This window comes from Sarcophilus harrisii, chromosome 3 (genome assembly GCF_902635505.1).
Source record: "Sarcophilus harrisii chromosome 3, mSarHar1.11, whole genome shotgun sequence".
Classification (NCBI taxonomy): domain Eukaryota; kingdom Metazoa; phylum Chordata; class Mammalia; order Dasyuromorphia; family Dasyuridae; genus Sarcophilus; species Sarcophilus harrisii.
Window position 1 is genome coordinate 584,729,743 of NC_045428.1, and position 25,782 is coordinate 584,755,524.

Sequence of the window (25,782 nt, forward strand, 5' to 3'; positions counted from 1 at the left end):
TGTGCAGACAAATTTCTGCATGTTTTCTTTAATCAGAAAAAATAAAATTATGAAGGCCTAAATCGATTGGATGCTCTTTACCTTAGCCCACCTGGAAACTTAGAACCAGACTCTGTTGCCCAACATCCCTTAGCTGAGGTTTCACATGATGTCGCTGGCTCATTTTGGTTTCAGGAGAAAAGTTTTTCTGTGCAGACAAATTTCTGCATGTTTTCTTTGATCATAAAAAAAAGAAATTATGAAGGCCCAATGGATTGCCCTTTCCTTAGCCCACCTGGAACTTAGAACCAGACTCTGCTACCCAATATCCCTTAGCTGAGTTTCGTGATGTCACTGGCTCAGTTTGGTTTCAGGAGAAAAGTTTTTCTGTGCAGACAAATTTCTGCATGTTTTCTTTGATCATAAAAAAAAGAAATTATGAAGGCCCAATGGATTGCCCTTTTCCTTAGCCCACCTGGAACTTAGAACCAGACTCTGCTACCCAATATCCCTTAGCTGAGTTTTCAAGTGATGTCACTGGCTCAGTTTGGTTTCAGGAGAAAAGTTTTTCTGTGCAGACAAATTTCTGCATGTTTTCTTTGATCATAAAAAAAAGAAATTATGAAGGCCCAATGGATTGCCCACCTGAAAACTTAGAACCAGACTCTGTTGCCCAACATCCCTTAGCCGAGGTCTCATGTGATGTAGCTGACTCAGTATGGTTTCAGGAAAAAGGTTTGTCTTTTCAGACAAATTTCTGCATGTTTTCTTTGATCAGAAAAAAAAGAACTTATGAAGGCCCAATGGATTGGAAGCTTTTCTCCTTAGCCACCTGGAAGCTTAGAACCAAAGGCAGCCACCAGTCACTTCATCAAGCCTTGTCGGCTGCCTAGTAGCAGCTCCTCAGTCTGATCCCTTCAGAGTCTGATCTGTTTGCAGGCCCTACATGCAATTCAGTTTTGCATTTTGTTCAATCCTATGCACGGTCTCCAAACCTTTGGACACTGGCAGGGCATAAAGTCTTGATGAATTAAGTCAAATATAATGCAGATGTCTTGGCTGGAAATCCCAAGGCAGTGTCATTTGAACAGGGCTTACCTTCCTCCATGGCCCTGCTGCGGAGGCTCTATGGACGGTATTAAAGCTATATTTGATTTGAATACATGAATAAATATCTGTACACAATTGAGATTAGAAGAAAGCCTGATGGTATGTAAATGGAGTTGGTGTGTTATTTAATGAACTAAAACATTTGTTTTCACATTAGAAATGTTGCCTACCTGTTCTTCCTTTCCTTGGGTTTCCTCTGGCAGTTGTGCAGGGCCCAGGAAGCAGATGCTGTGTTCCGGTCTGTCCCCGTAGCTGCTGCCTTGTCTGTTTTGGCTGGGCTCACTTTGTCTCCTTTCCCAGAGGAAGGCCTGCTGTTTGGTACACCTGTTAGCTGCACTAAACAGGTGGCTAGCCGGATGGGTTTTTTCACCTGCAACATTTTCCCTTAGAATCAACTTGAGTTTCATTGCCTGCTTGTGTGAAGCAATACAGGGCAAAGTTATTCTCCGGTTGCCTCCCTTTTAGGGGCAGACAGATGGAAAAGTAATCCTGAGCTCACCTCCTCTATCCCCCACATCTTGGAGGACCCAAACATCATTGTTCTGGGAAGTGGAAAACTGGAATCATAGCTAATAACACCACAATCTAAATGGGTTTTTTAAAAAATTGTTTTCAATTTTGACATTTTATTTCTGTTCTGGAGTTAGCATCTCAGCTGCCGAAGATGGACTGGTTTAAATGTTTTGTAGGTTTGTAAATGTGCTTATTTGGGGGGCTATTTTATTTGGTGGGATATTTGAATGTCTTATAATCTCAACACTTGATTTCATAAACATAGATTCTCCAGGTATATTGAGAAAGCAGCATAGTGGACAGATAGATATTCTTTGAATACCCAAACTTTTAACAGTTGACAGGCATCCACGTTGAGTCTCAAGTTAGGTAAAGAAAATTATTTTAAGGATCTCATTGTTAGAAAGGCTTGGGAGGGTCTGGATGATGAGGGAGATGATTTAGAAAAAAATTTAGGGATCTGGATGCAAATATATGTATATATAGCAGGACATATTGGCACATGAATTTCATGACATTGTATATGTCAGGTTTCATAAATATGCTTGGTTAATTTGTAACCATCTCAAGGTTTTTCAGAAGTAGTAAAAATAGAGCACTAGGGTGAATGGGAGTGGGAGGTCTCTGCTAAGTGGCCATACAGCCCTGGACAAATCCAGCCTCCAGTCTCCTCTCCCTTAAAATGGGCTGTTTTTAGATACTGGCTTAGATGAGCTTTAACGGCACTTCCATCTCTAAAATTCTAGGATTCTGCAACTATAAACTGGAGTGTTTATATTTACCAAACAGAGCTGAAAATATCATCTCAGTTGAAGATTCATATATTTTAAATACACCGAGGGAGCTCACTATTTATAGCAAAAACGTTGGTGAATGAATCTTTTTTTTTTTTTTTTTTTTTTTTTGTCCAACAGTCTTTGGTGCCATTTTCAGCAAAGGGAAGAATGATTCTCCCATTACCTGCTTTCTTCATTTGGAGGCTGGTGCAGAAGGTTTTTTTCCTGAAGTTTTCCCAGTGGAGAGCACTTCTCTTTGAAGGATCTCACAGTTTAGAGCCAAAGATTTTTCCTGTTACAAAAAGTGGGAAATGGATGCACAAAGGGATGCACAAAGCTGGCAACTTCTTGACGCTTAACTAGTGATCTTCTTAGCTACCCCGGTTTACCTCAGTGGGTCTGTGGCCTCCCTGTGGAGGGCAGTTCCTCCAGTGATGCATCCCCTTTCTCCGTCCTATGCATCCCTTGTTTGTGGCTTCCTGTGAATCCCCAGGGTGGGGCTGTTGGCGATCTGAAGGGGGCCTGCCTCCAGATCTAGCACCTCAGTCTGGTTATACTTTCCTTCTGCTACGTGACCAGTCCATCTTTTTTTTTTTTTCAGTCATACCAAAAAAAAACCCAAATCAAAGCAAACTCGGGACTCATAGTTTTCTTTGTTCTTCCCCAGACTCCACAAGGAACTCTTAAAAAAAAAAAAGTCGGCACTTCTCTGTATAGTCAGCAAAACATATGATAGATTTCCTCTAAAATGCTACTTCACAGACATTATGAAAGCAACTGAGGCAGTGTAAGCATACTAGAAAGCAATTCATCAATATAGATGGCAGGTTGAAATTTAATAATTGAGGTGTTTACATTCACCTAGGAATCCTGAAAATAGAATATCAGTTGAAGATTAGATGAGATTTAAGTAACCAAAATTAATTCCAATAAAAGCATAAAAGCTTCTCACTTGGAAAGGGAAATATCATCAATTCACTGGAAATTGCTTCCTGAAAGAAGAAAAAAAAAGTTAAGTACTTGTTTCTTGCAATTTATTCAAAACACCTTTCCTCATTCATAATCAGATAGCTCTCCGCATGGTAGCCCCTAACGAAATTCTAAAAGAAATTAGCATTAAGAATAAAAGGATTTCCAGATCAAAAGAGAGCATTTTTATATTTGTTCAAACAAATTATCAATGAAAGTGTTATTTAACATAAGACTGATCCTTTGTAACTGACAACCAGATTTCCTGTAGCAATTATTCTGTGATTCAATAAATCTTACTAGAATAGACTAAGCCAGTTGTTACTTGAGAGGAAAATGTTAGCTTCTTTCATTTTATATATGTGTGTGTGCCTCATGCACATTACATATATGTAATGTATATATGACATATTACATCTATGTCTCCCCTGCATTAATAATAAAGCTACGACACAGCTGACTTTGGTCCTTCTTAATGTGATCTTAACTGGTATTTCAAAGCTTGAAGAGGTGAGATATATAGTTTTCAGAGTTTAATCAAAGCTCAGCAGAAATTTTCTCGTTCAGTCGTTTTTCAATCACGTTCAACTCTTTATGACCCCATTTCGGGTTTTCTTGGCAAAGATACTGGGATCATTTGCTATTTCCTTCTCCTCATTTTACAGGTGAGGAAACTGAGGCAGAGAGGATGAAGTGACTTGTGCAGGGTCCCATAGTTATAGTTAATTATTTGAGGCCAGATTTGAACTCAGGAAGACTCCAGGCCTGGTGCTCTGTGCACTATGGTGCCCCTTAACTGTCCAGGCAACAGAAGATACAAATGATAAAAGCTAGCCAAATACATAGCTCTAATTGGCAACTAAAGTTATTTTAGGATGTATGAGGACATATTTTGTCCATCTTTGGTGTTTGTTGTCCAACATTGAGTCTACCCTTAATCTTTGTTTTCCCTTTGGTTTTTGCCAGAGGATGATAATAATAATTATAGCAAATCACATTTCTGTAGCATTTTAAGATTTTCAAAACACTTAACATACACTATCTAATTAGTTGTTTTCAGAGGCCTTAACTGGTGTTTTATATCATATTCATTATTCATATCATAGGGAAGCAAAGACTCTAGAAGTAGAGTACCCGAGTTCAAATCCTTACTTATTGTGTGACTTTAATCATTTGACTTTAGGGGTCTCAGTGTGCCCATCTGCAAAGTTAGGGGTTCAGACTTGATGATGTCTGGTCTCTCCCAGATCTAGAGCCAGGGGCCTCTCAGCAGGCCCAAGAGGTGCATGTCTTGAAATGAAGGAAGAAATGGGTCTCAGAGAAGGTCTTCGACACACTTAGCTGAGGTTCCTTGGCTGGTCCTGTCCAGATGGACCAGACCATCAGCCCATGTTCCCTGAGGGTTTGCTGTATGTGGGATAATGTATAGGGCCCTGGGGAAGCGAAGACACCCGAGACAACTCAATGAAAGCATCCACCAGATTCTCTGGTTGTATGAGTCACACATTTCCCCTACTCCCACCTCCCACAAGTAACAGATTGCTAAGGGGCTCTCTTTAAAACACTTGGTCACTGTGGAGACCCATCCCCGCCCCATCCCCATCCCCCAGTCTTCCCTTGAGAGTGTGTATATAGAGGCAGCTTTGGAAGAGTGGGATGTTTCTATTTTTTTCTTGCTCCCTTTTATTTTCAAAGTAAAATATTTTTTAGTCTTAAATCATTTCCCCTCTTAATTTTGGTTCACCTGACCAATGTATGTGAAGATGGGCGCCCATTATGGTCCTAGAGTACCATCTAATGTCAGAAATGGAATGGCCATCGAGATCTTACAGCTTGATCCCTCCATTTCACAGATGCAGAAAGGGGGAAGAAATTGCCCCAAATCATACAAGTTCTTGGCAGAATGGGGGCCCTTGAACCCGGGTCCAGATCCCCCAAGACCCTTCTATGCTTAATCTCATTCAGCTTGACCTCCTTTTCAGCTTTCATCTCTCCTTTCACAAAGTGGCCTTTATTGGACTCTTTGCCAGAATGTTATCCCGGGGATGAGGCAGAGGCACTCTCCATTATGAAAGGAGGTGAAAGGCCCAGCCAAGCCAATCACATGGAATAGGAGTGTGTGGCCTGGAATTGTTAAGTGTACCGCCACGCGCTGCCACAGCCCACGTATTATTACATCTGGTGATAAATGGCCCAGAGACAGGCTGTGGGCTGCCAGCCTCCTTATTAATACATATTTGTTCATTCTTTGGGTGCATGTCAATTAACAGAGAAAGGATGGAATTTTTAAATGTATGATTTATAACATTAATTAGAAAAGATTCTACACTATTTGATTAGTTGCATTGCTCATTTGAATATATTTATACTGATTAATCTCAGTATTGTGCCCATGAATATCTGACTATCCCAGATATCTATTTATATATTAATGTATTCCCGGAATTGCTATATTAAATGATTGCTACATCATTAATAACAATGGTAAATATTATTAATTTTAATCATTGAGTAGCCTGTTAGATATCAAACCTTGATTATTCTGCTCACTGTTGAAAAAAGGCATAAAGTAGTTTAGAAGATTCTAAAAGGAATATATTACCTTTAAATTAAGTTGATTAATATTACATGTTTACTCACAATTTTTTCACAGATTAATAGTGAATGAATTTGCATCGCTATTACTTATTTTGAGGTTAATTAACTTTTTTGCATTCTAGTCATTATTTTACTTCTATATTATATATGTTGACATATTGTTTCCAGTCTTCACTATCCAAATCCACATCCTAGTTCATCATTTTCTTTATCTCTCAATGAAAACCATATTAGTATCCGTAGTCATCATACATCGTATGTAAATATAGAAATGGGGAAAAAAATTTAAAGCAAGAATCATTACGACTTTTATTAATTACAAAATTGACATTGTCATTTCAAAGAAAGAAAATAAGACTGACGTAGGTTATCAGTGTTTCTGGAGTTTTTCACATTAATGTTTTAGCTTTGATATAAAACAGCTGCCTGTTTAGTGAATGCATCCTGTGTCTTAGGAGTTTCAACTGACAATTACTCTTACTCATTGGGTTAATTACTTTTTTATTAAGGCAAAAGGAGGCTATCAAAGATACTTCTTTTGTGACCTCCGTCCTAAATGTTATCCATTTCCGTAAGAAGGCTTTCTTAACTCCCAAGTTTTTAACATTTCACCCTGTAAAACCAGGGCTAGGCTGGGATTTCTTTGAGGGACATAAAACAGAGAGGGGCATAACCATCAAATTATAGGTTCACCACATCAGAGAAAGTATTAATGGGCAGATGTCAATATCATACATCATTTGAGAGAAAACACAAGCTCTCCTTGCATTGGTTTCCACTTTTCAATCCTTGGAACACTGCTTCTTTTTAGATCTAAATGTCAGACTTTATAATCCCCACATTTCAGTTCCATTTTGTTGATCTAGGCCCGGATTTCCCAGATATCTTGATTAATTTGAATCATGACGCCATCATTTCTGGGATATCCAACAATTACTCTCCTCTCTGTGAAGTCTGCAGGTTATCATCCTTTATGTTCCTTTCCGGGAACTATTTTTAAGAAAAGTATTTCTATTAATTTTTTTTTACATCACCCAAACTTTTCCCATTCGAGAGTCTTTGCTGCCACAAAAAGTGCTGTTGTAATTATTTGGGAGTATGTGGAACTTTACTCTTTGTCACTGAGCATTTGGGGATATATGTCTAACTGCAGAATCTCTGGGTCAAAGGATAGGACATTTTCTCCATTTTATTTCCATAATTACAAATTGCTTTCCACAGTGGTTATACAAGTAGAACATTAGTGTGCCTGTGTTTCTACACACCTTCCAATGTTGTATTTCCCATCTTTGATCATCTTTGGCTGTTTGCGGCCCCATGAGGGGAAATCTCAGGACTGTTTTGATTTTCATTTCTCATTATTAGTGATTGGAGCATTGATTGCAATTCTATCAAAACTGCATTTTAAGAGTTAATTGGCAAACTAATATTCATTGGAGGACAAGAGGTATAGGGTATAGGTTCTAATGGGAGAGAAGATGGGGTTTATGGGGAGAAGTTCAGCAGGGAGGTGACTAACTGACCTGCTGCTCCCCATTTTTGTCCAAGTTGGTTTTCCAATGTCTAGAACTGGCTCTTCCTCACTTCCACTTGAAGCAAGGCTCAAGCTTCAAGTTGATTTAAGTTTTTAGGTGTCATAGAGTTGGGGGAGGGATCAAGAATAATTGTAATAAAGGGCTGAAATGGAGAGAAAGCCAATTTTCTGCAGCAGGGCCAGGACAAAAGATTGATAGCCGTAAAACTCAGTCACTCAACAGATGTTGAATAAGAGCCCACCATGTGCCAAGCATCATGCAGGATCCAGGAGTTTGTCCCGTCGAGGGCTATTCAACAATGGGAGACACCTTGAGAGGTCATGGGCTTCTAGCTGTTGGTCTGCTAGGCTCTGCTGCCATGTTCAACACTTGCCTCCTATCTCTCTGAGGTTCCTGTGATAGTCTGAAATGATAGGATCTTCCCAATGATATCACTGCTGCCAGCATTAAATAGCAAGATACTTGACTTGGTATCTTCTATGAGACTTCTAGGCATTCTGATTAGTAGAATATAAACTCCATATAGACAGGGACCACTTTTGTTTTGTTTCTTTGTCTGTTATACCAAGCACTGTGACTGGCATGCAGTAGGCACTTAATAAATGTTTATTGAAAACTGTCAAAGACTTAGCAGATAAAGAAATAGAAGCCCAAGTTAAATGGACTTGTCCAGGATCACACACCTAAGAAGTGTCTTGAGACAGGATTTGACTTCAAGTCTAGCACTTTGTCCACTGGGACATGCTGCACACAACTTTGGAAAATGAGTGAGAAAATGTTGATAAAGCAGATTAAACTTAAAAGGGTTTGGTAGGTATAGCTGGTCATTAACCATTCACCAGCACAGCCCTGTCTAGACTCCATTAATTTTGGGGGCTGCCAATTAATTAATTAATAAATGTTTAGTGGGTACTGTCAAGCTCCTTAACAATTATGAGCAAGCAACTATGAGCAGAAGCATTTCAGATTTCTGTTAAGAAGTTATGAGTGAAGCCTAAATTTCATGATGTTGAAAGGATTTCTGTTCATATAAACAGGTTCGATTCACTGACCTCTGAAGTTTTAGGCAATTCTGACATTCTGAGAGTCATGTTTAGGCCTTGTATTGGTGTTTTAAAAAGAAATAATTGATTCATTTTTTCTTTGAGAGAGATAATTTTGACTTCATTTGTAAGATAAATATTTGAGGAAGCATACTTATTTCACATACAGGCAAATTAAAGGGCTGAGAAATATAGTAGTCCAAATACTTTCCTGAGAGTAGCCTGATAATTTAGAATAAGAAATAAGTCTTTCATGCATAGAAGATGGTTCTACCTTTTCTCCTGTTATACCATGCACTCTATTTTCCAGGCAATCTAACTGACCTGCTGTTCCCCAATTTTGTCCAAGTTGGTTTTCCAAGGTCTAGAACTGGCTCTTCCTCACTTCCACTTGAAGCAAGGCTCAAGCCTTGGGTTGATTTAAGTTTTTAGGTGCCATAGAGTTGGGGGAGGGATCAATGCTGGATGATGAATCCAAACATTTCTTGATAGGCTGGAGTATCAAAAGGGACCCCCAAAAAGAAACAATGGGGATAGAAACATAAAAGTTGTGCACTTGAGTTTAAACAAGTCACTTCACAGCTACAGAATAGGAAACAATGGTTGGAGATTAATTTGTTTAAAAAAATAGAGATCTAGGGATGTTAGTGGAATGCTAACTCAGTAGGAATCATCTGAGTGATGAGGCAGCCCCCAAAATTAATGGAGTCTAGACAGGGTTGTGCTGGTGAATGGTTAATGACAAGCTATACCTACCAAATCCTTTTTAAGTTTAATCTGCTTTATCAACATTTTTTCACTCATTTTCCAAAGTCTAGAAAATGAAGAAAATAATAAATCAAGCCCTGATTTGTAGCCTTTATAGATTTCCAAGGTATAAATGCTCACACTGAAAATTTCATAATCATCTCTCTTGAGCCCTTCAAACTGACTATAGTTCACCCTCTTAAAGTTGTTCAGTTGTTTTTCAGCTGTGTCCAGTCTCTGTGGCCCAATTTGGTGATTTTTTTGGCAGAGATACTGGTTTGCCATTTCCTTCTCCAGTTCATTTTACAGACGGAGAAACTGAGGCCACCAGGAGGAACTGTTGCGCAGGGTCACATAGCTAGTAGCTGAGGCCAGATTGCAAATCAAGAAGGTCAGTCTTCCTGCCTCTGGACTCAGCACACTGCAGTGTCCCACCTTACATTAATAGGTGAAAGTTCCAGGAGAGACCTTGACTGAACAATATGGGAGACCCTGGCTCAGGACCGCCCAGCATGGCCTGACCTCATCAAAGAAGAGGCTGTGCTCTATAAGCAAGCAAAATGCATTAGCTCAGAAGAAAAACAAGATGAGCAAAATTAAGAGCAGCCACACCAAATGTCCCCAAAAGTCCCCAAAAGGGACTATTTGTGTCCAGTCTGTGGTGGAGCATCCTGAGTTCGCATCGGTCTGATCCACCACAGCCAGACACACTGCAACTCGACTCTTAACATAGCGATGTCCTTTTGGTCCGCTCCGAGAACAGAGACAACCACCAAGTTCCAAGAACAAGAAGGGGACAGTCTGTCCGTTTGCAATACCGTGTTCAGTTTTGAGCACCTCATGTTAAGTAGGTCTTTGATAAACCATTGAGAGTCTGGCCCTGGAGCTGGGAAGACCCTGGAATAAGTCTCATTGTGGACACTAAGGGCTTGGGGATCGGCCTTTCTGTGGCCCAGAAAACTCTAAGATGATAAATTGCAGGGATGGTACCCACCTACATTGATGAACTGGAGGAATCCTTGAGGAAGGCAGCCAAGAAAATGAGAAGGGCCTTGAGTCAATGACTTATAAAGGTTGGCTGGAAGAATTGGGGGTGTTTAGCCTGGAGAAGAGGGGACTCATAATTAGAGGGAACATGACAAGTATATTCAAGTGTCTGAAAGGCTGTCCTGTGATGGAGAGATTAGAAGTGTTCTGCTTGGCCCCAGAGGGGAGGAGGAGGAGTGATTGATAGACACTACAAAGAAATAGGACAAGGAAGGGAAATTCTGCCGAAGCTCCATCATGATCTTTCTCCATTTTAGTTTGCTTTTCAGACAAAATCTTGGAGCAGGAGAGAATGGCAAGTGTGGGATTTAACAAGGTAAAGTCTATACATGAAATCAGAATTTAAAATGTCTACTTCAAAAAAACCACGTGTTCTGAAAGGTGACATTTGAGTTTGGGGGAGATGGGAGCAAAGGGATGGCACAGTCCCAAGTTTTGTTTGCCTTATTGCATAGCAGACTGACAAATCAATGCAAGAAGAAAAATCATTTCAGAATATAGTTAAAAGGCCCACAGAATCGCAGCCACGCCCAGAGCCATCCAGTCCAATCTGTTAGTAAGCAAGACTGTCACCAAAAACCCACCCAAGAAGTGATTACCCAGTTCGTTACAGAAGACCTCCTCTAATGAAGAAGACTGGCGACCTCGGATTCTGAGACAGACCTTTGGAACAGCTCTTACAGGAAGCCTTTTCTGGCATCCGTCGAAATCTGCCCCTGCAACTTATGTCCATAGCTCCTGGTCCTGCTCTCTAGGCAGAAATGTTTTTAGCACATTAATTGACAGGGTGTTTTTTAAACAATTTAGATCTTTTGGAGGATCTGCAGTTCCATTGATGGGAGTGCACAGCTCACAGCCCTTCTACATGTTCCCATCTTGGCTCTTAGCTCACCTATAAACCCTCCCCAGGGGCTCCACTCAACATGATCAGGCTTCCTCTACTGCCCTTACTTTACATGACTACCCAGAGAATCCCCTTTCCATCCTTCAGTCATCTCTTGCTCTGTCACAGTTAGACATCTCTCTCTCTTTTTATTATTATTATTATTATAGTAACTTTTTATTGACAGAACCCATGCCAGGGTAATTTTTTTTACAACATTATCCCTTGCACTCACTTCTGTTCCGATTTTCCTCCCCCCCTCCACCCCCATCCCTAGATGGCAAGCAGTCCTATATATGTTGAATATGTCCTAGTATATCCTAGATACAATGTATGTGTGCAGATCCAAACAGTTTTCTTGTTGCACAGGGAGAATTGGATTCAGAAGGTAGAAATAACCCGGGAAGAAAAACAAAAATGCAAACAGTTTACATTCATTTCCCAGTGTTTTTTCTTTGGGTGTAGCTGCTTCTGTCCATCATTGATCAATTGAAACTGAATTAGATCTCTTTGTCAAAGAAATCCACTTCCATCAGATTACATCTTCATACAGTATCGTTGTTGACGTATATAATGATCTCTTGGTTCTGCTCATTTCACTTAGTATCAGTTCATGTAATTCTCTCCAAGCTTCTCTGTATTCATCTTGCTGGTCATTTCTTACAGAACAATAATATTCCATAACATTCATATACCACAATTTACCCAACCATTCTCCAATTGATGGGCATCCACTTAGTTTCCAGCTTTTAGCCACTACAAACAGGGCTGCCACAAACATTTTGGCACATACTGGTCCCTTTCCCTTCTTTAGTATCTCCTTGGGGTATAAGCCCAGTAGAAACACTGCTGGATCAAAGGGTATGCACAGTTTGATAACTTTTTGGGCATAATTCCAGATTGCTCTCCAGAATGGTTGGATTCGTTCACAACTCCACCAACAATGAATCAGTATCCCAGTTTTCCGCTCGCCCCAACAATCATCATTATTTATTCCTGTCATCTAAGCCAATCTGACAGGTGTGTAGTGGTATCTCAGAGTTGTCTTAATTTGCATTTCTCTGATTAATAATGATGTGGAACACTCTTTCATATGAGTGGTAATAATTTCAATTTCATCATCTGAAAATTGTCTGTTCATATCCTTTGACCATTTATCAATTGGAGAATGGCTTGGTTTCTTATAAATTAGAGTCAGTTCTCTATATATTTTGGAAATGAGGCCTTTATCAGAACCTTTAACTGTGAAGATGTTTTCCCAGTTTGTTGCTTCCCTTCTAATCTTGTTTACATTAGTTTTGTTTGTACAGAAGCTTTTTAATTTGATGTAATCAAAATTTTCTATTTTGTGATCAATAATGGTCTCTAGTTCGTCTTTAGTCACAAATTTCTTCCTCTTCCACAAGTCTGAGAGATAAACTATCCTATGTTCCTCCAATTTGTTTATAATCTCGTTCTTTATGTCTAAATCATGGACCCATTTTGATCTTATCTTGGTATACTGTGTTAAGTGTGGGTCCATGCCTAATTTCTGCCATACTAATTTCCAATTATCCCAGCAGTTTTTGTTAAATAATGAATTCTTATCCCAAAAGTGAGGATCTTTGGGTTTGTCAAACACTATATTGCTATAGTTGACTATTCTGTCTTGTAAACCTAACCTGTTCCACTGATCAACAGTTAGACATCTCTCAAATGGCCCCTTTGCATTGCTTTTCTTGTACAGTTCTTCTTGGTGGGAGCCTATTCTGGCTGGGCTTGAGCTTTTTTCTCTCCATTGCCTTTTGGTAACATCCTGAAGTTTTAATTGGTCCAACAAAGGAACAGAAACCAACAAAGAAGTGAGATTCCTGAAAAAGTGGATAACCGCAGGTGCTCCCCTTTGTGGACGATGCTGTGCTGATTGCATCAGAAGTGTCCAAATGAGATCCATCAGCATCGCTCAAGAGGCCTCTCTATCCATACTGGAGAAACCAAATGATTTCTGAACCCCTGCTGACCAGGCAGTGGGATGGAAAACCCAGAGTGGATCCATCAACACATATGTCTTGAATACACACTCGTTGGGCTCAGAGTTGGCAAGTTGACACTGGGGAAATTGAATGGTACTTTTGACGACCCCACAGTTTTTTTTTTAATTTGACTCATCTTTTTAAAACTCATATTCTTCAAGTGATGATGAGGGCCACAGGTTATGGTTTCAAAATTATGGTTTCTAAAGAACTGGAATCAATCTGAAAGGCAGTATTTAAAATTAAAAGACTGAAAATCAGGCATCTCAGAACGGTCTCTGTCCCCATTCTTGGAATTCAAAGGAAGATGTGATTACATAATAATTCATAATTGTCACTTCAAGAAAATAATTAAAATTAAAAGCTTTTTGATTGAATTTTCTAGTAAAAGGCTACTGAATGTTCTGGATTTGAGAAGTTTCATGGAAATAATTTTCTGCTTTTTTTCTGATTGGTTTTTCTTTATTTTTAAATACTATTTCTGAAAGCCCAGCTCATTATGGGAGACATGGTTACAGTGTTCAGAGGACAGGCACGTTGCTCCATTTGTTCAAACTGTGTTTTTTAATTGGGCTTTTTATTTATAAATGAATAGTGTAACAGACCAATTATTTAGCCTTAATCCTAACACTCAGTACTGTAGGTGCAGAGTTTTTGTCTCTTTTATGACACTCTGCACCAATGGAATGACTTTGTAATAAAAGAATTCTTTCGTACTCAACAGTACACCATTTGTTCCATGTTTTGATTACATTTTATATACTGTGCCATTTTCCACATACTTATTGGCGCCTTTGAGATTCAAAAGGGAAACCCTATTTAACTAAACAAAATTGATTGCATTCTCATAAAATATAATTTCTTAGGCTTAGTAAAAAGGGTTTTAAATAATACTTAAGAAAATTTGGTTTTTCCAGAAAACCTTTTATTCTAAGAGAATACCATTGAATGGCCAATAATCTCTGAATGTTTCCTAGTCACCCATTCAACTTCTCACTGAAAAGTATTTGCAGTGTAGTTTTAAGTCGCTCCTGTGCTCCATGGACCACCCACTCGGCTATTGAGAGTTCCTAAGAAGAAAAAGAAAAAACACAATGCTTCTTAAAGTTTCCTGTCCTGGGACCCAAATTTGAAATCAACATGTCATTTCATTTGCAGGGACAGTGGAGAAACAATGTATTCAACGGCCAAGGCCTCATGATTCATTGTTCTGGCATCATTTATGATGGCTTGTGGATCAATGGCTATCCGGCAAGTATGTCATTTATTTTGTTTTTCATTTATTAAACAGATTCGGTGGACCGCTTTGATAGTCCCTCCATCAATTAATATGGCTTATTGGTTGTGTTCACATTTCTGGGTGACCCTGTTCTAAATGAGCCTGACGGGCGTAGGGTTAGAGCTCATGCCAGTAGTTGTTAGATTAAGTGGGCATTCAGGGGAGTGGGGGAGAAGAGACTGTTCCTAGAATCAAATTAGATGAAGAGCTCTAATGGAACGGGAAAAGCGATTCTCAGTTCTTTTTGGAAGAGCAGTTTGCTAATTTCACTTTAAAATAGGAGCAAGTTTCAGCCCAGGTTCGAATTTCTGTCCAAATGAGACTTGACCTGCCCATTTGCAGTCTGGCCAGCACGTGGAAGAGGGAATCATTCTGGAAATAAGCAGCTTGGATCACAGTTGGATTGTGAAGCTCCACAGACTAGAGGACAAGCTACTCGGACTCATTCTGTAGCATTTTCGCTGTGAATTAGCTTTAGCTCTGTGTTCTTGAATTCCCTCTTGCTTTTTGCTCCATTATTTTATTAGAGCAAAATGTTTAAGAACAGTAAGAGAGGTAGAAAAAACCCAGCCACATGAGACATCATTTTGTTCCAACCAAAATCCCTGGCCACTTCCAATCGGGTCTGTTTCTCCGGGCCCTGCCAGGAAGCAAGAAGGTAGGGCTCCCACGGGGCAACTCCAGTGGAGAGAGTTGGGAGAGCTGAAAGGCTGACATCACCTGGACTAAGCTCTCCCCTCCTCCTCTCCCTGCTGCTAAACAAAGCAAGCCCCAAGATGCTCCTTCTTGGCCCTGTGCAAATGTACTTCATGGATCTTTGGCGTCCAGCACCACATAGAAGATGCTGGGCAGAAAAGTCAGGTTGTTCTACAACATGCAAGTGGGAAAAAACTACTCCTAGTAATATATTTATGCAGTGTTTTCATTTCCATTATATCAATTCAACCTAAATAGGAATAGTGAATATCTTTCCAATTAATTCTTCAAAAAGTGTTTTATAATTATATTTATACACATCTTGAGTATATTAAAGTAGGATAACCCCCTAGATATTTTATGCATTTTGTACTTTTGTGTTTGCTTTTCTAAAAATTCAATTAAAAGGTTTTTAATCAATAAGAATCTGCTCTCTCCTTCGCACCTCCTCTCCCCTTCACAGAGAAAGAAAAACTAAATCTCTGTTACATAGAGTCAAACAAAACAAATTATCTTGTTTCCATTTCCCAAAGAAAATATATGTCTCAATCTTCATTAAGAGTTCATCAGTTCTCAGGAGGTGTACTCTAAAGTGTTAACTTTGGGTCTGTGGAAAGCTAGGAGGTGCAGGGAAGAGAGCTCTAGGTCTGGAGTCAGGAATACCTGAGTTCAAATCCAGCCTCAGATACTTGCTAGCTGTGTGACCCTGGGGAAGTCACTTAAACTTATTTGGCTCAGTTTCCTTATCTGCAAAATGAAGAAGAAATGATAAACCACTCCAGCATCTTTGCCAAGAAAAGCCCAAATGGGAACATGAAGATTCACTCACAGCTGAATTGACTGAACATCAAAGTACAATGGAAAAAATAGTGGGCTATTAAAGAGACCTAATCTTTTTACAAATAACATGTGAAGGACCTTTTTATACTTGAAAGACTAATATTAATTATCTGACCTACTGCCTTAGAAATCAGAATCAAAGTCATCAAGATTCAAAGCAGGAAATAATGAAGAAGAAAAAGGAAAAGGAGGAAGAAAGCAAGGAAGAAGAGAGGGACAGAAGAAAAGAAGGAAGAAAGAAGGGAGGGAGGGAAGGAAGAAGGAAGGAAGAACAGAAAAGAAGGAGAGAAGAAAGGGAGGAAGGAAGAAAGGAAGCAAGGAGGGGAGGAAAGAAGGAAGTAAGGAAGAAAGAATAGAGAGAGGGAGAAAGGAAGGAAAGATGGAAAAAGGAGGGATGGAGCAATGAAGGAAGGATGAAAGGAAGAAGAAAGGGAAGAAGAAAAGAAAGGAGAGAGGAAGGGAGGGATAGAAGAAGGGAAGAAGGAAGGGAAAGAGGGAGAGTGGAAGGAAGAAATGACAAAAGGAAGGAGGGAGAGGGAGGGAGAAATGGAGGAAGGAAGGAGGAGGGAAGAAAGGACATGGCTCACATAGCATTACTGATTGGTTATCTCTGTTAACTGAAAAAATGGTTCTATATCAGTTAATTCCATAGTTAGACCTTCTGATTTATATCCTAGGCCTTTAGTCAACTTATGTTAAATTTTAGAATGGTTTGGTTTTAATATATTTATGTCATGAGTATGAAATGTAGTGGTTTTGGATAGTGTTAGATAGAATATTCCTATATCATACATTTATAATAATAATTTTTGATATTTATACAACACTTTAAGATTTACAAAACACTTTACATTATCTTCTTTGGTCCTATGGTATTGGTTGATGTAAATTCATCAGTGACCTTGGATGAGCCTTTCAGTTTCTCTCTCTATAAATGAAGAGGTTGAATGGGATGGCCTTCCAATACTGGTTCCAATTCTAAAAATGTATTTTATTTTATTTTATTATTTACAATTACATGTAAAAATAGATTTCGACATTAATTTTTTATAAGATTTTGAGCTCCAAATTTTTCTCTCCGCCCTTTCTCTCCCCAAGACAATGAGCAAGTTTGTCTAGGTTACTTATGTGTAATTCTAACAATATGTACTTGTGATCTATGACTTAGTAGCCGTGTTTTAGAGAGATGGGATGGGAAAGGATGGACTCTGAGAATTCAGATGGTCTTAGAGCTTTCAAATGTCACAGGTAAAATTTTAATCCAAAATTTTTTTTCAAGTCTTCAAGTCTTTCAAGACAAATCTTCAAGTCTGTACCCTATCTGCTATATCAATGGAGTTGATACTACTGTTATTATCCCCATTATGCAGATGAGGAAATACAAAATTCTAAATAGATTCGAGTTCTTTTATTGAAGAAAAAGGAGATTGAGCTATACAGTACAGTGGATAGTGTATCGACCCTGTTATCAGAAGGTCCTGAATTCAGATCTATTTGTGTGACCCTAGGCTAGTCATTTAACCCCAATTCCTTCCATAAAAACCAAAACCACTTCTCTTCCTTTAAACCAGAAGGCATCTATTTAGATGAGAAGATTCATGGGTATCACCAAAAAAAAAAATATTCAGAAACAACAAAGGAAGTATCAGAGTTTTCTGGTCTGCTGAGATTACCAGCTAATTCTTGCCTTTGGGCGGCTTGTAGCATCTTGGGAGACAGCCTTTGCTACAAAGAGCGCTTCGTAATCATTGTGAGTGGCCATAAATCTGAGCTTGGTATTACAAATTATTTTACTCATGTTGATGAAACAATCAAAAGAGCTTTGAGCGGCACTTTGTCTTCAGAAATAGCCAAAAATTGCTGACTCAGATGGAGAAGATGCTACAGCTGAATCTGATCCAAGTCAGTAAGACATACTAGAATGTTCCACTTAAATGGTAAATCTAAATACCTTTCATGCTGCTCACCTTCAGCATTTTCAACATGCATTAAATCAGCAAATCTTTGCAATCTATATTTAATATCAGTTCACTTGCATAGTTGAAATGCTATAAATAATTTTGCCAAACCCAATAAAGCAACATAATAAAGTCATGGCTTTAATTTTAAAGGTATTTGTTAAGTTGCTTTAATATGCTTAGTATTGAATATTAAACAAAAAAAAACCCTTTTCTTGTTGACTAGCTCTTGTTATTTGCATAGTATCTCACTAAGCAGTGATGCCTTGTTTTTCAATTCCGAACAGACCTCAAGATTTTGTGCGTTTCTCCAGAGTTCCTCTGAAAAAGTATTTGGTATTTTTCCCAAAAAGTTAGGTTAGAGTTGATATTCTGCAATATCATGTCTGGAAATTTTGGCATTTTTAGAAGGGTAAAAAAGTCACTAATATAACCCACACATTGTTGATGTACTTGCAAAGCAGTGAACTCTCTTCTCTTTTGGAGAAAAATCTGGCTGCATGATATACTACAAGAGTAATAACATTAATAATATCTTTAATTCAATATTCTCATTTGGGAGAATATGCCATAAAAACATTATAAAGAAGAGGGAGGCTAACTGTTTAAAGAAATTTGTAACAAATCAAAAGAAGCAAATCCAGAATATCGGTGACATGCTAACATAAAAATACATGCACAAACATATCGGTAAACAAGTGACTGAAGAACAATTGTAAGGGGATGACAATGGTTAAGTCTCGAATGTAATGGAATATTATTGTGCTATAAGAAATTATGAACAGGCTGATTTCAGACATACCTGGAAAGACTTATATGAACTGAAGTAGAGTGAAGTAAGCAGAACCAGGATAACAATGTACACAGTAAAAACAAGATTGTGACGCTCAACTATGATGGACTTATCTCTTCTTCACAGTACAGTGATCTAAAAATTCAAAAATGCCATCTGCATCCAAAGAAAGAACTGTAGAGACTAAATATGGATTGAAGCATATTATTTTCACTTTTTCTTCCTCATGGTTTGATACAAAGGGAGGGAATCGCTAATAATTTGTCATTGATATCTATGTGTCAAAGGTCATTTTTTGAAAAGTTTAGTTAATAGGTTTTATAATTTTTGTTACTGTTTAAGTTCTTTAAATAAGAGAAACAACAGTCTTAATACAACCAAGAACAGAACCCAACTCATCTAAAAATGCTGTAGAATCACATTTCCTCTCTAGGAGTCATCCATTAGATGGATAAGAAATTCTAATGTGAGACCAGTGAGCTAGTTGTGGCAAACTAAATGTACTTTTATTTTTCTATGTTTTAGCTCAAGCTTCAAAGATTGTGATTTTGGGTCCAACAGTGATTAAAATGGTACAGGGATCTTCAATTACCTTGAAGGTTCAGCTCCAAACTGATGATGGAGAGGTTGTCAGAAGTAAGAGCATTTTTAATGTTTACAGATATATATATATATATATATATATATATATATATATATACTTCTTTAAAGTGTCATTTTTCATACAACAAGTACAATGTGAATGAGATATATATTACACTTTCCTTTCCCTTCAACACACAGTGATCATTGTTGAGAAATTGTCCCACACTCGGTGACCTTTTTCGTTCTCCCAAATAAAGAGGCCTTGTAAGAGGTGTTGTGGGGCAGGTGGAAAAGGATAGCCTTCGAAATCGGGGGAGCTGGAGATCAGATGCCAGCTCTACCTCCTGGTTTTCTTTTCTGTTAAAGAGGGTGTTGGGGTAGGTGACCTCTAAAGTTCTTTCCAGTTAATAGAACTTATAAGTAATTCTTTGGACTCCTTTCATAAATGCCCCCAAACAGCAGCTTAAATTTAAACTCTAGTATGGTTGGAGTTATCGCTCATTAAATAAATACGTGAATGAATATGTATAAACATATAATATAAATATTTAATCATAAATAAATAAATATGTATCACATTGTATGCAGATATATATATATATATATATATATATATATATACACACTCACATACATATGAATGCATATAGCCATGGGGGCGTAACTTGGCTTGAAGACAAGGACTAATTTGCTTTAATTTCTGGCTGCTTATCACCCGAATCCTAGAATGCAAAACAGAAAAGGGAAAGTATTCTAATAGGTATATTTGTGTGCAGAAGACATGGCTTAGTAAGAGGCGGCTGCCAATGGCTCAGGCTGCCATGGGAAGGTTTCTAATTGCCCTCATTGGAGGTATCCAAGCAAAGACCAGACATCCATCTGCCAGGGGTGGTTTACAAATAATTAAATCAATCCTGCCGTGACGCAGAGGAATGGACTAGATGACTTCCTAGAGGTTCCTTCCCACCCAAATGAGTCAATAATAATTGGAGAGAATTAGTGACAGCAAATATAAAACAGAAACCCTGGTTTCAGGGCAGCTGGGAGTGGGAGTTCTGAAAGTGTGGCTACATCCTTTAAATGTGGGATAGAAAACAGTGTCACCATGTAAAGAGCCTGACCCTGTACTTTTGGGACAGCCACTTGTGCCCCGACATCATTGAGAATCAGGGCAGGGAGGATTTTGACTGTTAATAAATTCTTCACGGCAGAGTACAATACAGAGACCCTTCTCCAACTATGGACTCCCCAAGCCAAATATGATTCCCTGAAAGAATTGTTCAGTGACCTTCTGATAATTCAGCAAGATATAAAACATAGACTTGACATACCTGTCAAAGTGCAGATGTGTTTGCCGCGGTGGTGAAGGAGATCCAGCAAAGAGGACGAATAAAAGAACTTCCCCTTTATGCCTTCAAATTCTCCTGTCCCTGGAAGACATCATGGTAATTACATCAAACCCTAGAACTCTGTACTTTTAAATAAATTACATCACACCTTCAAAAGGGCTCATTCTAATTATCCACACTAAAAACAAACAAGTGGCTGAAGATCCTTGTTATAGAAACCATGATATGCAATTGGATGGACAAGTCAGAGAGCTGGTCCCCAGGGACATTTATGTCTAGGAAGACAATGGGGACAGAGAGCTCATCCTAGGATTAAGCAAGAAGAGGAGAGCAAATGGAATCATCTTTGGGAAACCATGGGTACAGTTTAATGATCCTTGAACTTCTCCCTTAAATAAAGGCCACCACTTCCAGGGCAATAATATGGCTGAGTCAAGAAAAGCCCCAGTCTGAGAAGAATTAAAGTTAAGTTTCCCAGCAGAGCATTGGGGATGACAGTTCATGTGGCACTAGCAGGCCTGAACATAGAACAAGTAAGGGATTGCCCAGAAGAACTATCCCAAAGCAATGTACAATGAGAAAAAGCAGCGGGCTGGTGTCACAGGGCCAGTGATGGTGGATGGACGAGCCTTACCAGTATTCACCCAATGTCAAGAAATCTAAAAGACTATCACACAAAAATGCCGTATCTCCTGGCTAAAGCAAGACAGGGGCAATAGTCCCATAGGATGGACAAACATGGATGGGCTGGAATTGATCTCAGGCACTAGGACCCAGAAATGTGTGAGCGTGAGGGATTCAGTTAAGGTCTGCCATCTTACTGATGTGGGTTCTCCCTCTTGTGATGCTAATCCCATGCCCTCAGTGACTATCCACGTGAGCTTCCCAGACCAAAAAGAAAAAAGAATTCCCTGAGACCACAGTTCTAGAGTTAGAAGAGGCCTCGTAAAGCTCCCATTTTTCAGAGAATAAAACAAGTCAGTAGGGATGAGGTGGCCTGCCCAAAGTCACATGAGGGCCCCTTGCTATTCGGCCATACTGTGTGGTGGCTACCTTTCTTGACCCACCATTAAGATGGTCAGAGTCCATCCCTGGCCTGGGCTGGGGACTTTTCCTTTTCCTTGATGGGAACTGACAGGGCCTGGCTTTCCAAATCCGGAGTCACCTCCAGGGAAATGTGGACACAAGGACTCGAGTGTATGATTTGTTTCTATTAGGCCAACTGGGCAGAGGGCTATGGGGATTTCTCACAGGATATTGAAAGTCTTTTCTTTCAAAGTCAAAAACATCAAGAAACAACTAAGGCTTATCTAGATGACAACAAATCTTGCTTACAAATACCTATTAACGTAATTAAGAGAATAAAGTCCTTTGTTGACACTATTTAATAACTCTTATTTACTTTTACTTCCCTGTACAACCTTTAGCCCAGCAGGAGGCTTTTAAAATGAAAACATTTCATTATCTTCTCTATCTCAGGGAAGGTATGAACCACTAACATAGCACTCTTAGCCAGGGAGACCAACTGAATTTTTCCTGATTTCTTGCTCACACTGAGGTATGAACCACTCCTTTTCCACAGAAGCAGGGGACTCTCTAAGCAAGGCCACAGGAGAGGGAAATTCAGGCCCTTTGGCCAAGCCTTTTCACCAGAGACACCAGGATTCTGTCCTTCCCATCCCTGACATGGCGGGCCTGCCTCCCCGGGAACTGGCCCCTCTGGTGGGAAGGCTTGCCAAGCCCTCTTCAGGGCTTCAGGGCTGCTCATCTATATGGTGTCTGCCTGGCCCCTGACTCTCATCTGTGGCCCCAACAAGCTGTCCAGTCCATCCCAGCTGACGGTTGAGCCAAGCAGAAGGGAACTGAGGGGGTCCAAACCTGTGGGTGAGTTAGGGGCATCTACCTAAGCAGGAGAAGACTTCCCTTGGTGGAATGTGTGAGAACGATTTGTTCCAGGGCCCATAAAGAGGCTGAGGTGGGTTCTGCGGAGTGCCTAGAGCTTGCTCAGGTGCTCAGGTCATCTGCCACCTCCCGGCCCCTCAGGGGTCTTGACTTTTGTCCTGCCTCAGAATGTTGATGACTCAGGAAGAGAGAGCAAGGCTAATGACTTAATTCAACGAACAGGGAGGCTAAACATGGCCCTGTGATATCACTGACCCTCTCCAAAAATGGAAGACAAACAAAATCGCTTCCTGACCCATTTCCTTTCTCTTCCATATTCTGGACTTCCCGAAGGAGCCCACAAAAACAGCCTTGAATAAAGCAGAAACGTCTGGATTCAAATAGAAGCATGAAAGCTCATTCCAAAGCCGAATATTAACTTTTCCATTCAGAAAATATTTGTTAAGCAGCTAGGGTATGGCAGTATTACCCACAGTGCCTACTGTAAGGCACCAAAGAGAGCTGGCTTGAGAGTTCTCAGAATATGAATCCGTGTTCCACTTCTGAAACACATCAGCACTATGATCTGGACAAGTTGTTTGGTCAATTAGTAAGCATTCATTAGGGATCTGCCATATGTCAGGTACTACGCTAAACCCTGAGGAAATGAATACAAAATAAGAAACAAGCGCTCTTTGCAAAGATTTTATATTCTACCATGGAAGCAATGATTGAGATGCACATATGTGGGTATGTGTAGTATGATTTTCAGTGACACAGTTATAACTCAATGACGTTTTGAGTGTCACACATCTCATCCTACTGCAATATTACATTTTTACTATCAGGACATACCCAGGATGTCAAAACAAGAAAGGGGGGAAGTTTCATTAGGATTTTTTTTAGCTCAAATGTGAAATTGAAATGATTCTGAATGATAGGAACCGCCCTCAACCACAATTACTAAACAGGGAATGGCTCTGGGAATGAGCATTTGCCACAGCTTTGATAATGTTTCTTAATGAATTCAACCTAAAATTATAAGGCAAAATTGCTTATATGAAAAACTTACAATTCAGTAAAGTCATTTCAACAACAATTGATATTCTTTGAATCACAAGTAATCTCAAACTTCTGACAAGGGGATAGAGCGCTAGGCCTGGAGTCAGGTAGTCTCATCTTACAGAACTGAAATCAGGCCTCAGATACTTAGTGGCTGTGTGACCCTGGGCCAGTCCCTTCATCCTGTTTGCCTCAGTTTCCTTATCTGTCAAAGGAGCTGGAGGAGGAAAGGGCAAAGTACTCCAGTATCGCTGCCAAGAGAACCTCAACTGGGGTCAAGAAGAATTGGATATGAACATGCTGTTGGAAGTTCAAACAAGAAATGAGATCTTTATTCCCACACACATTTGCAGTGAGGTATTTTATGAGTTCAAACTCCACTTCTATCAAGTGTTTTTGGATCTCAAAGCAAATGTAAAAGAAATATCCACGTTTCAAAATCCATTTGATTATGGAATTGAGAAGTTTCTTCCAGTCCTTTGACTGAAGTGATTAATCTGCAATGTAATAATATACCAAAGGGCAAATATTCAGAGAAGGTTTTCTTTCCAAGCAATGAAGATGTACATGAAAATTACATGTTCATGGATTGATATCAGTATTTGGCAGTACCTATCTGTGTGAAAAGACATTTTCAAAGCTGAAATCTTCAAAAAGATTTTACAAAAGTATAAAATCTCATAACAGAGAAGCATTAATTTGCGATCAGATTTGAGGATAAGAAACACTTAGCTTGGAATCACAGTTAAGTCAAATATTATCTCCCCCCAAAAGAAATACATTCTTCTCAGTAGTAGACGGACATTACCAAAATTATATTCAGTCATTATTATTGTTTTAATTTTATCAATTGAAAATTGTTTTCTCTATTGTTATATAAGTTCTTATATACTGGATCCTCAATCTTGTCTCTTGGTCCACAAAGCTTAAAATGGCTTTTACTGTTTGGTCCTTTCCAAAAAAAAAAAAAATAACTTGCTAATTCCAATACCTGAAGAATAAATGAAAGGGAACCAAATACAAAGTCATTAGGAAGAGAAGGTCTGAGCAGTTGAGGGTGTGTGGCAAGAAACAGAAGAAAGAACATTGTGCTGAAGGCATGGATGAGACTTCCAGATTCCAAGCCCTTGAAGAAATGGAGGGTGTCTCTAAGGGGGAGGTAGGAAGTGAGAATATTCTAAGCAAAGTCCTCATGGGCAAACATACAGAGCAGGATGGCAGGGTTTACGTGTGAGGAACAGAGAAAAGCTCAGTTTGGCTAATATGTAATGAGATTGGAAAGATAGGTTGGGGTCATGTTGTGAAGGTCCTTAAAAGCAAAACGAGATTATATTTGATCTTAGAAGTGACTATTATTGAGTAGTATATAATAGATGTAATCTATGAGTCGGTATAATCAGATATGCAACTTAAAAAAGTGAAAAATCACTTTGGCAGCTCTGTGGAGGATGGATTGGAATGGGAGACACTTGAGGGAAGAGTAGCCCATTGCAGTGGGCTCAGCAAGCAGTGATGAGGACCTGAAATTGGATGATTAGTTATGTTAGTGGAGAAAACCCTGCCGACCAGATGGTTACGTTAGGTGAGAGAGAGTGAGGAGTCAAGAATACTGACAAGGTTATGAATCTGGGGAAATAATGTTGTCCCTAATAGTGAATTTTGGTAATGGGGAAGGTTTGGGGCAGAATATAATGAGTTCTGATCTAGACATGTTAATTTGAGATGCCCAAAGGCAATCTGGTTTGAAATTTTAATAAGCAGCTAGTGACAAGGGATTGGAGCTGAGGAAAGAGAGTTAGATATACAGATCATCTAGAATCATCTGGATATATGATTTAATCCTCTAGTCAAGTAAGAGGGGGGGAAATAAGAGGGCCCAGGGCAGAACCTTGAGACATGGCCACAGTCTGTGGGCAAGATCTGAATGAAGAGACTGAGATGTGGTGAAATAGAGCAGAGGAGGGAAGTGCCATCAAATCCCAGAGGGAAAGGGAATGTTCAACAGGGTCAGATGCAGCAGAGAGATCGAGAAAGATGAAGGACCTTCCAATTTGACAGTTTAGATCACTGGTCAGAGAGCAGTTTCAGTTCAATGCCATATTGCAAAGCATTGAGAATGGAAGGGAA

General features: G+C 39.3%; 1 protein-coding gene across 4 annotated transcripts in view; it reads left to right on the forward strand.

Moving 5' to 3' along the window:
- The window catches only part of MORN1 (MORN repeat containing 1), a 213,603-nt gene that overhangs the window by 20,706 nt on the left and 167,115 nt on the right, over positions 1 to 25,782 (forward strand). For all 4 annotated transcript variants that reach the window (XM_031962999.1, XM_031963001.1, XM_031963002.1 and 1 more), the window contains exons 7-8: positions 14,371 to 14,467; positions 19,304 to 19,414. In XM_031962999.1, coding sequence (XP_031818859.1) covers positions 14,371 to 14,467; positions 19,304 to 19,414 — 208 coding nt within the window. The remainder of the gene's footprint in view (positions 1 to 14,370; positions 14,468 to 19,303; positions 19,415 to 25,782) is intronic.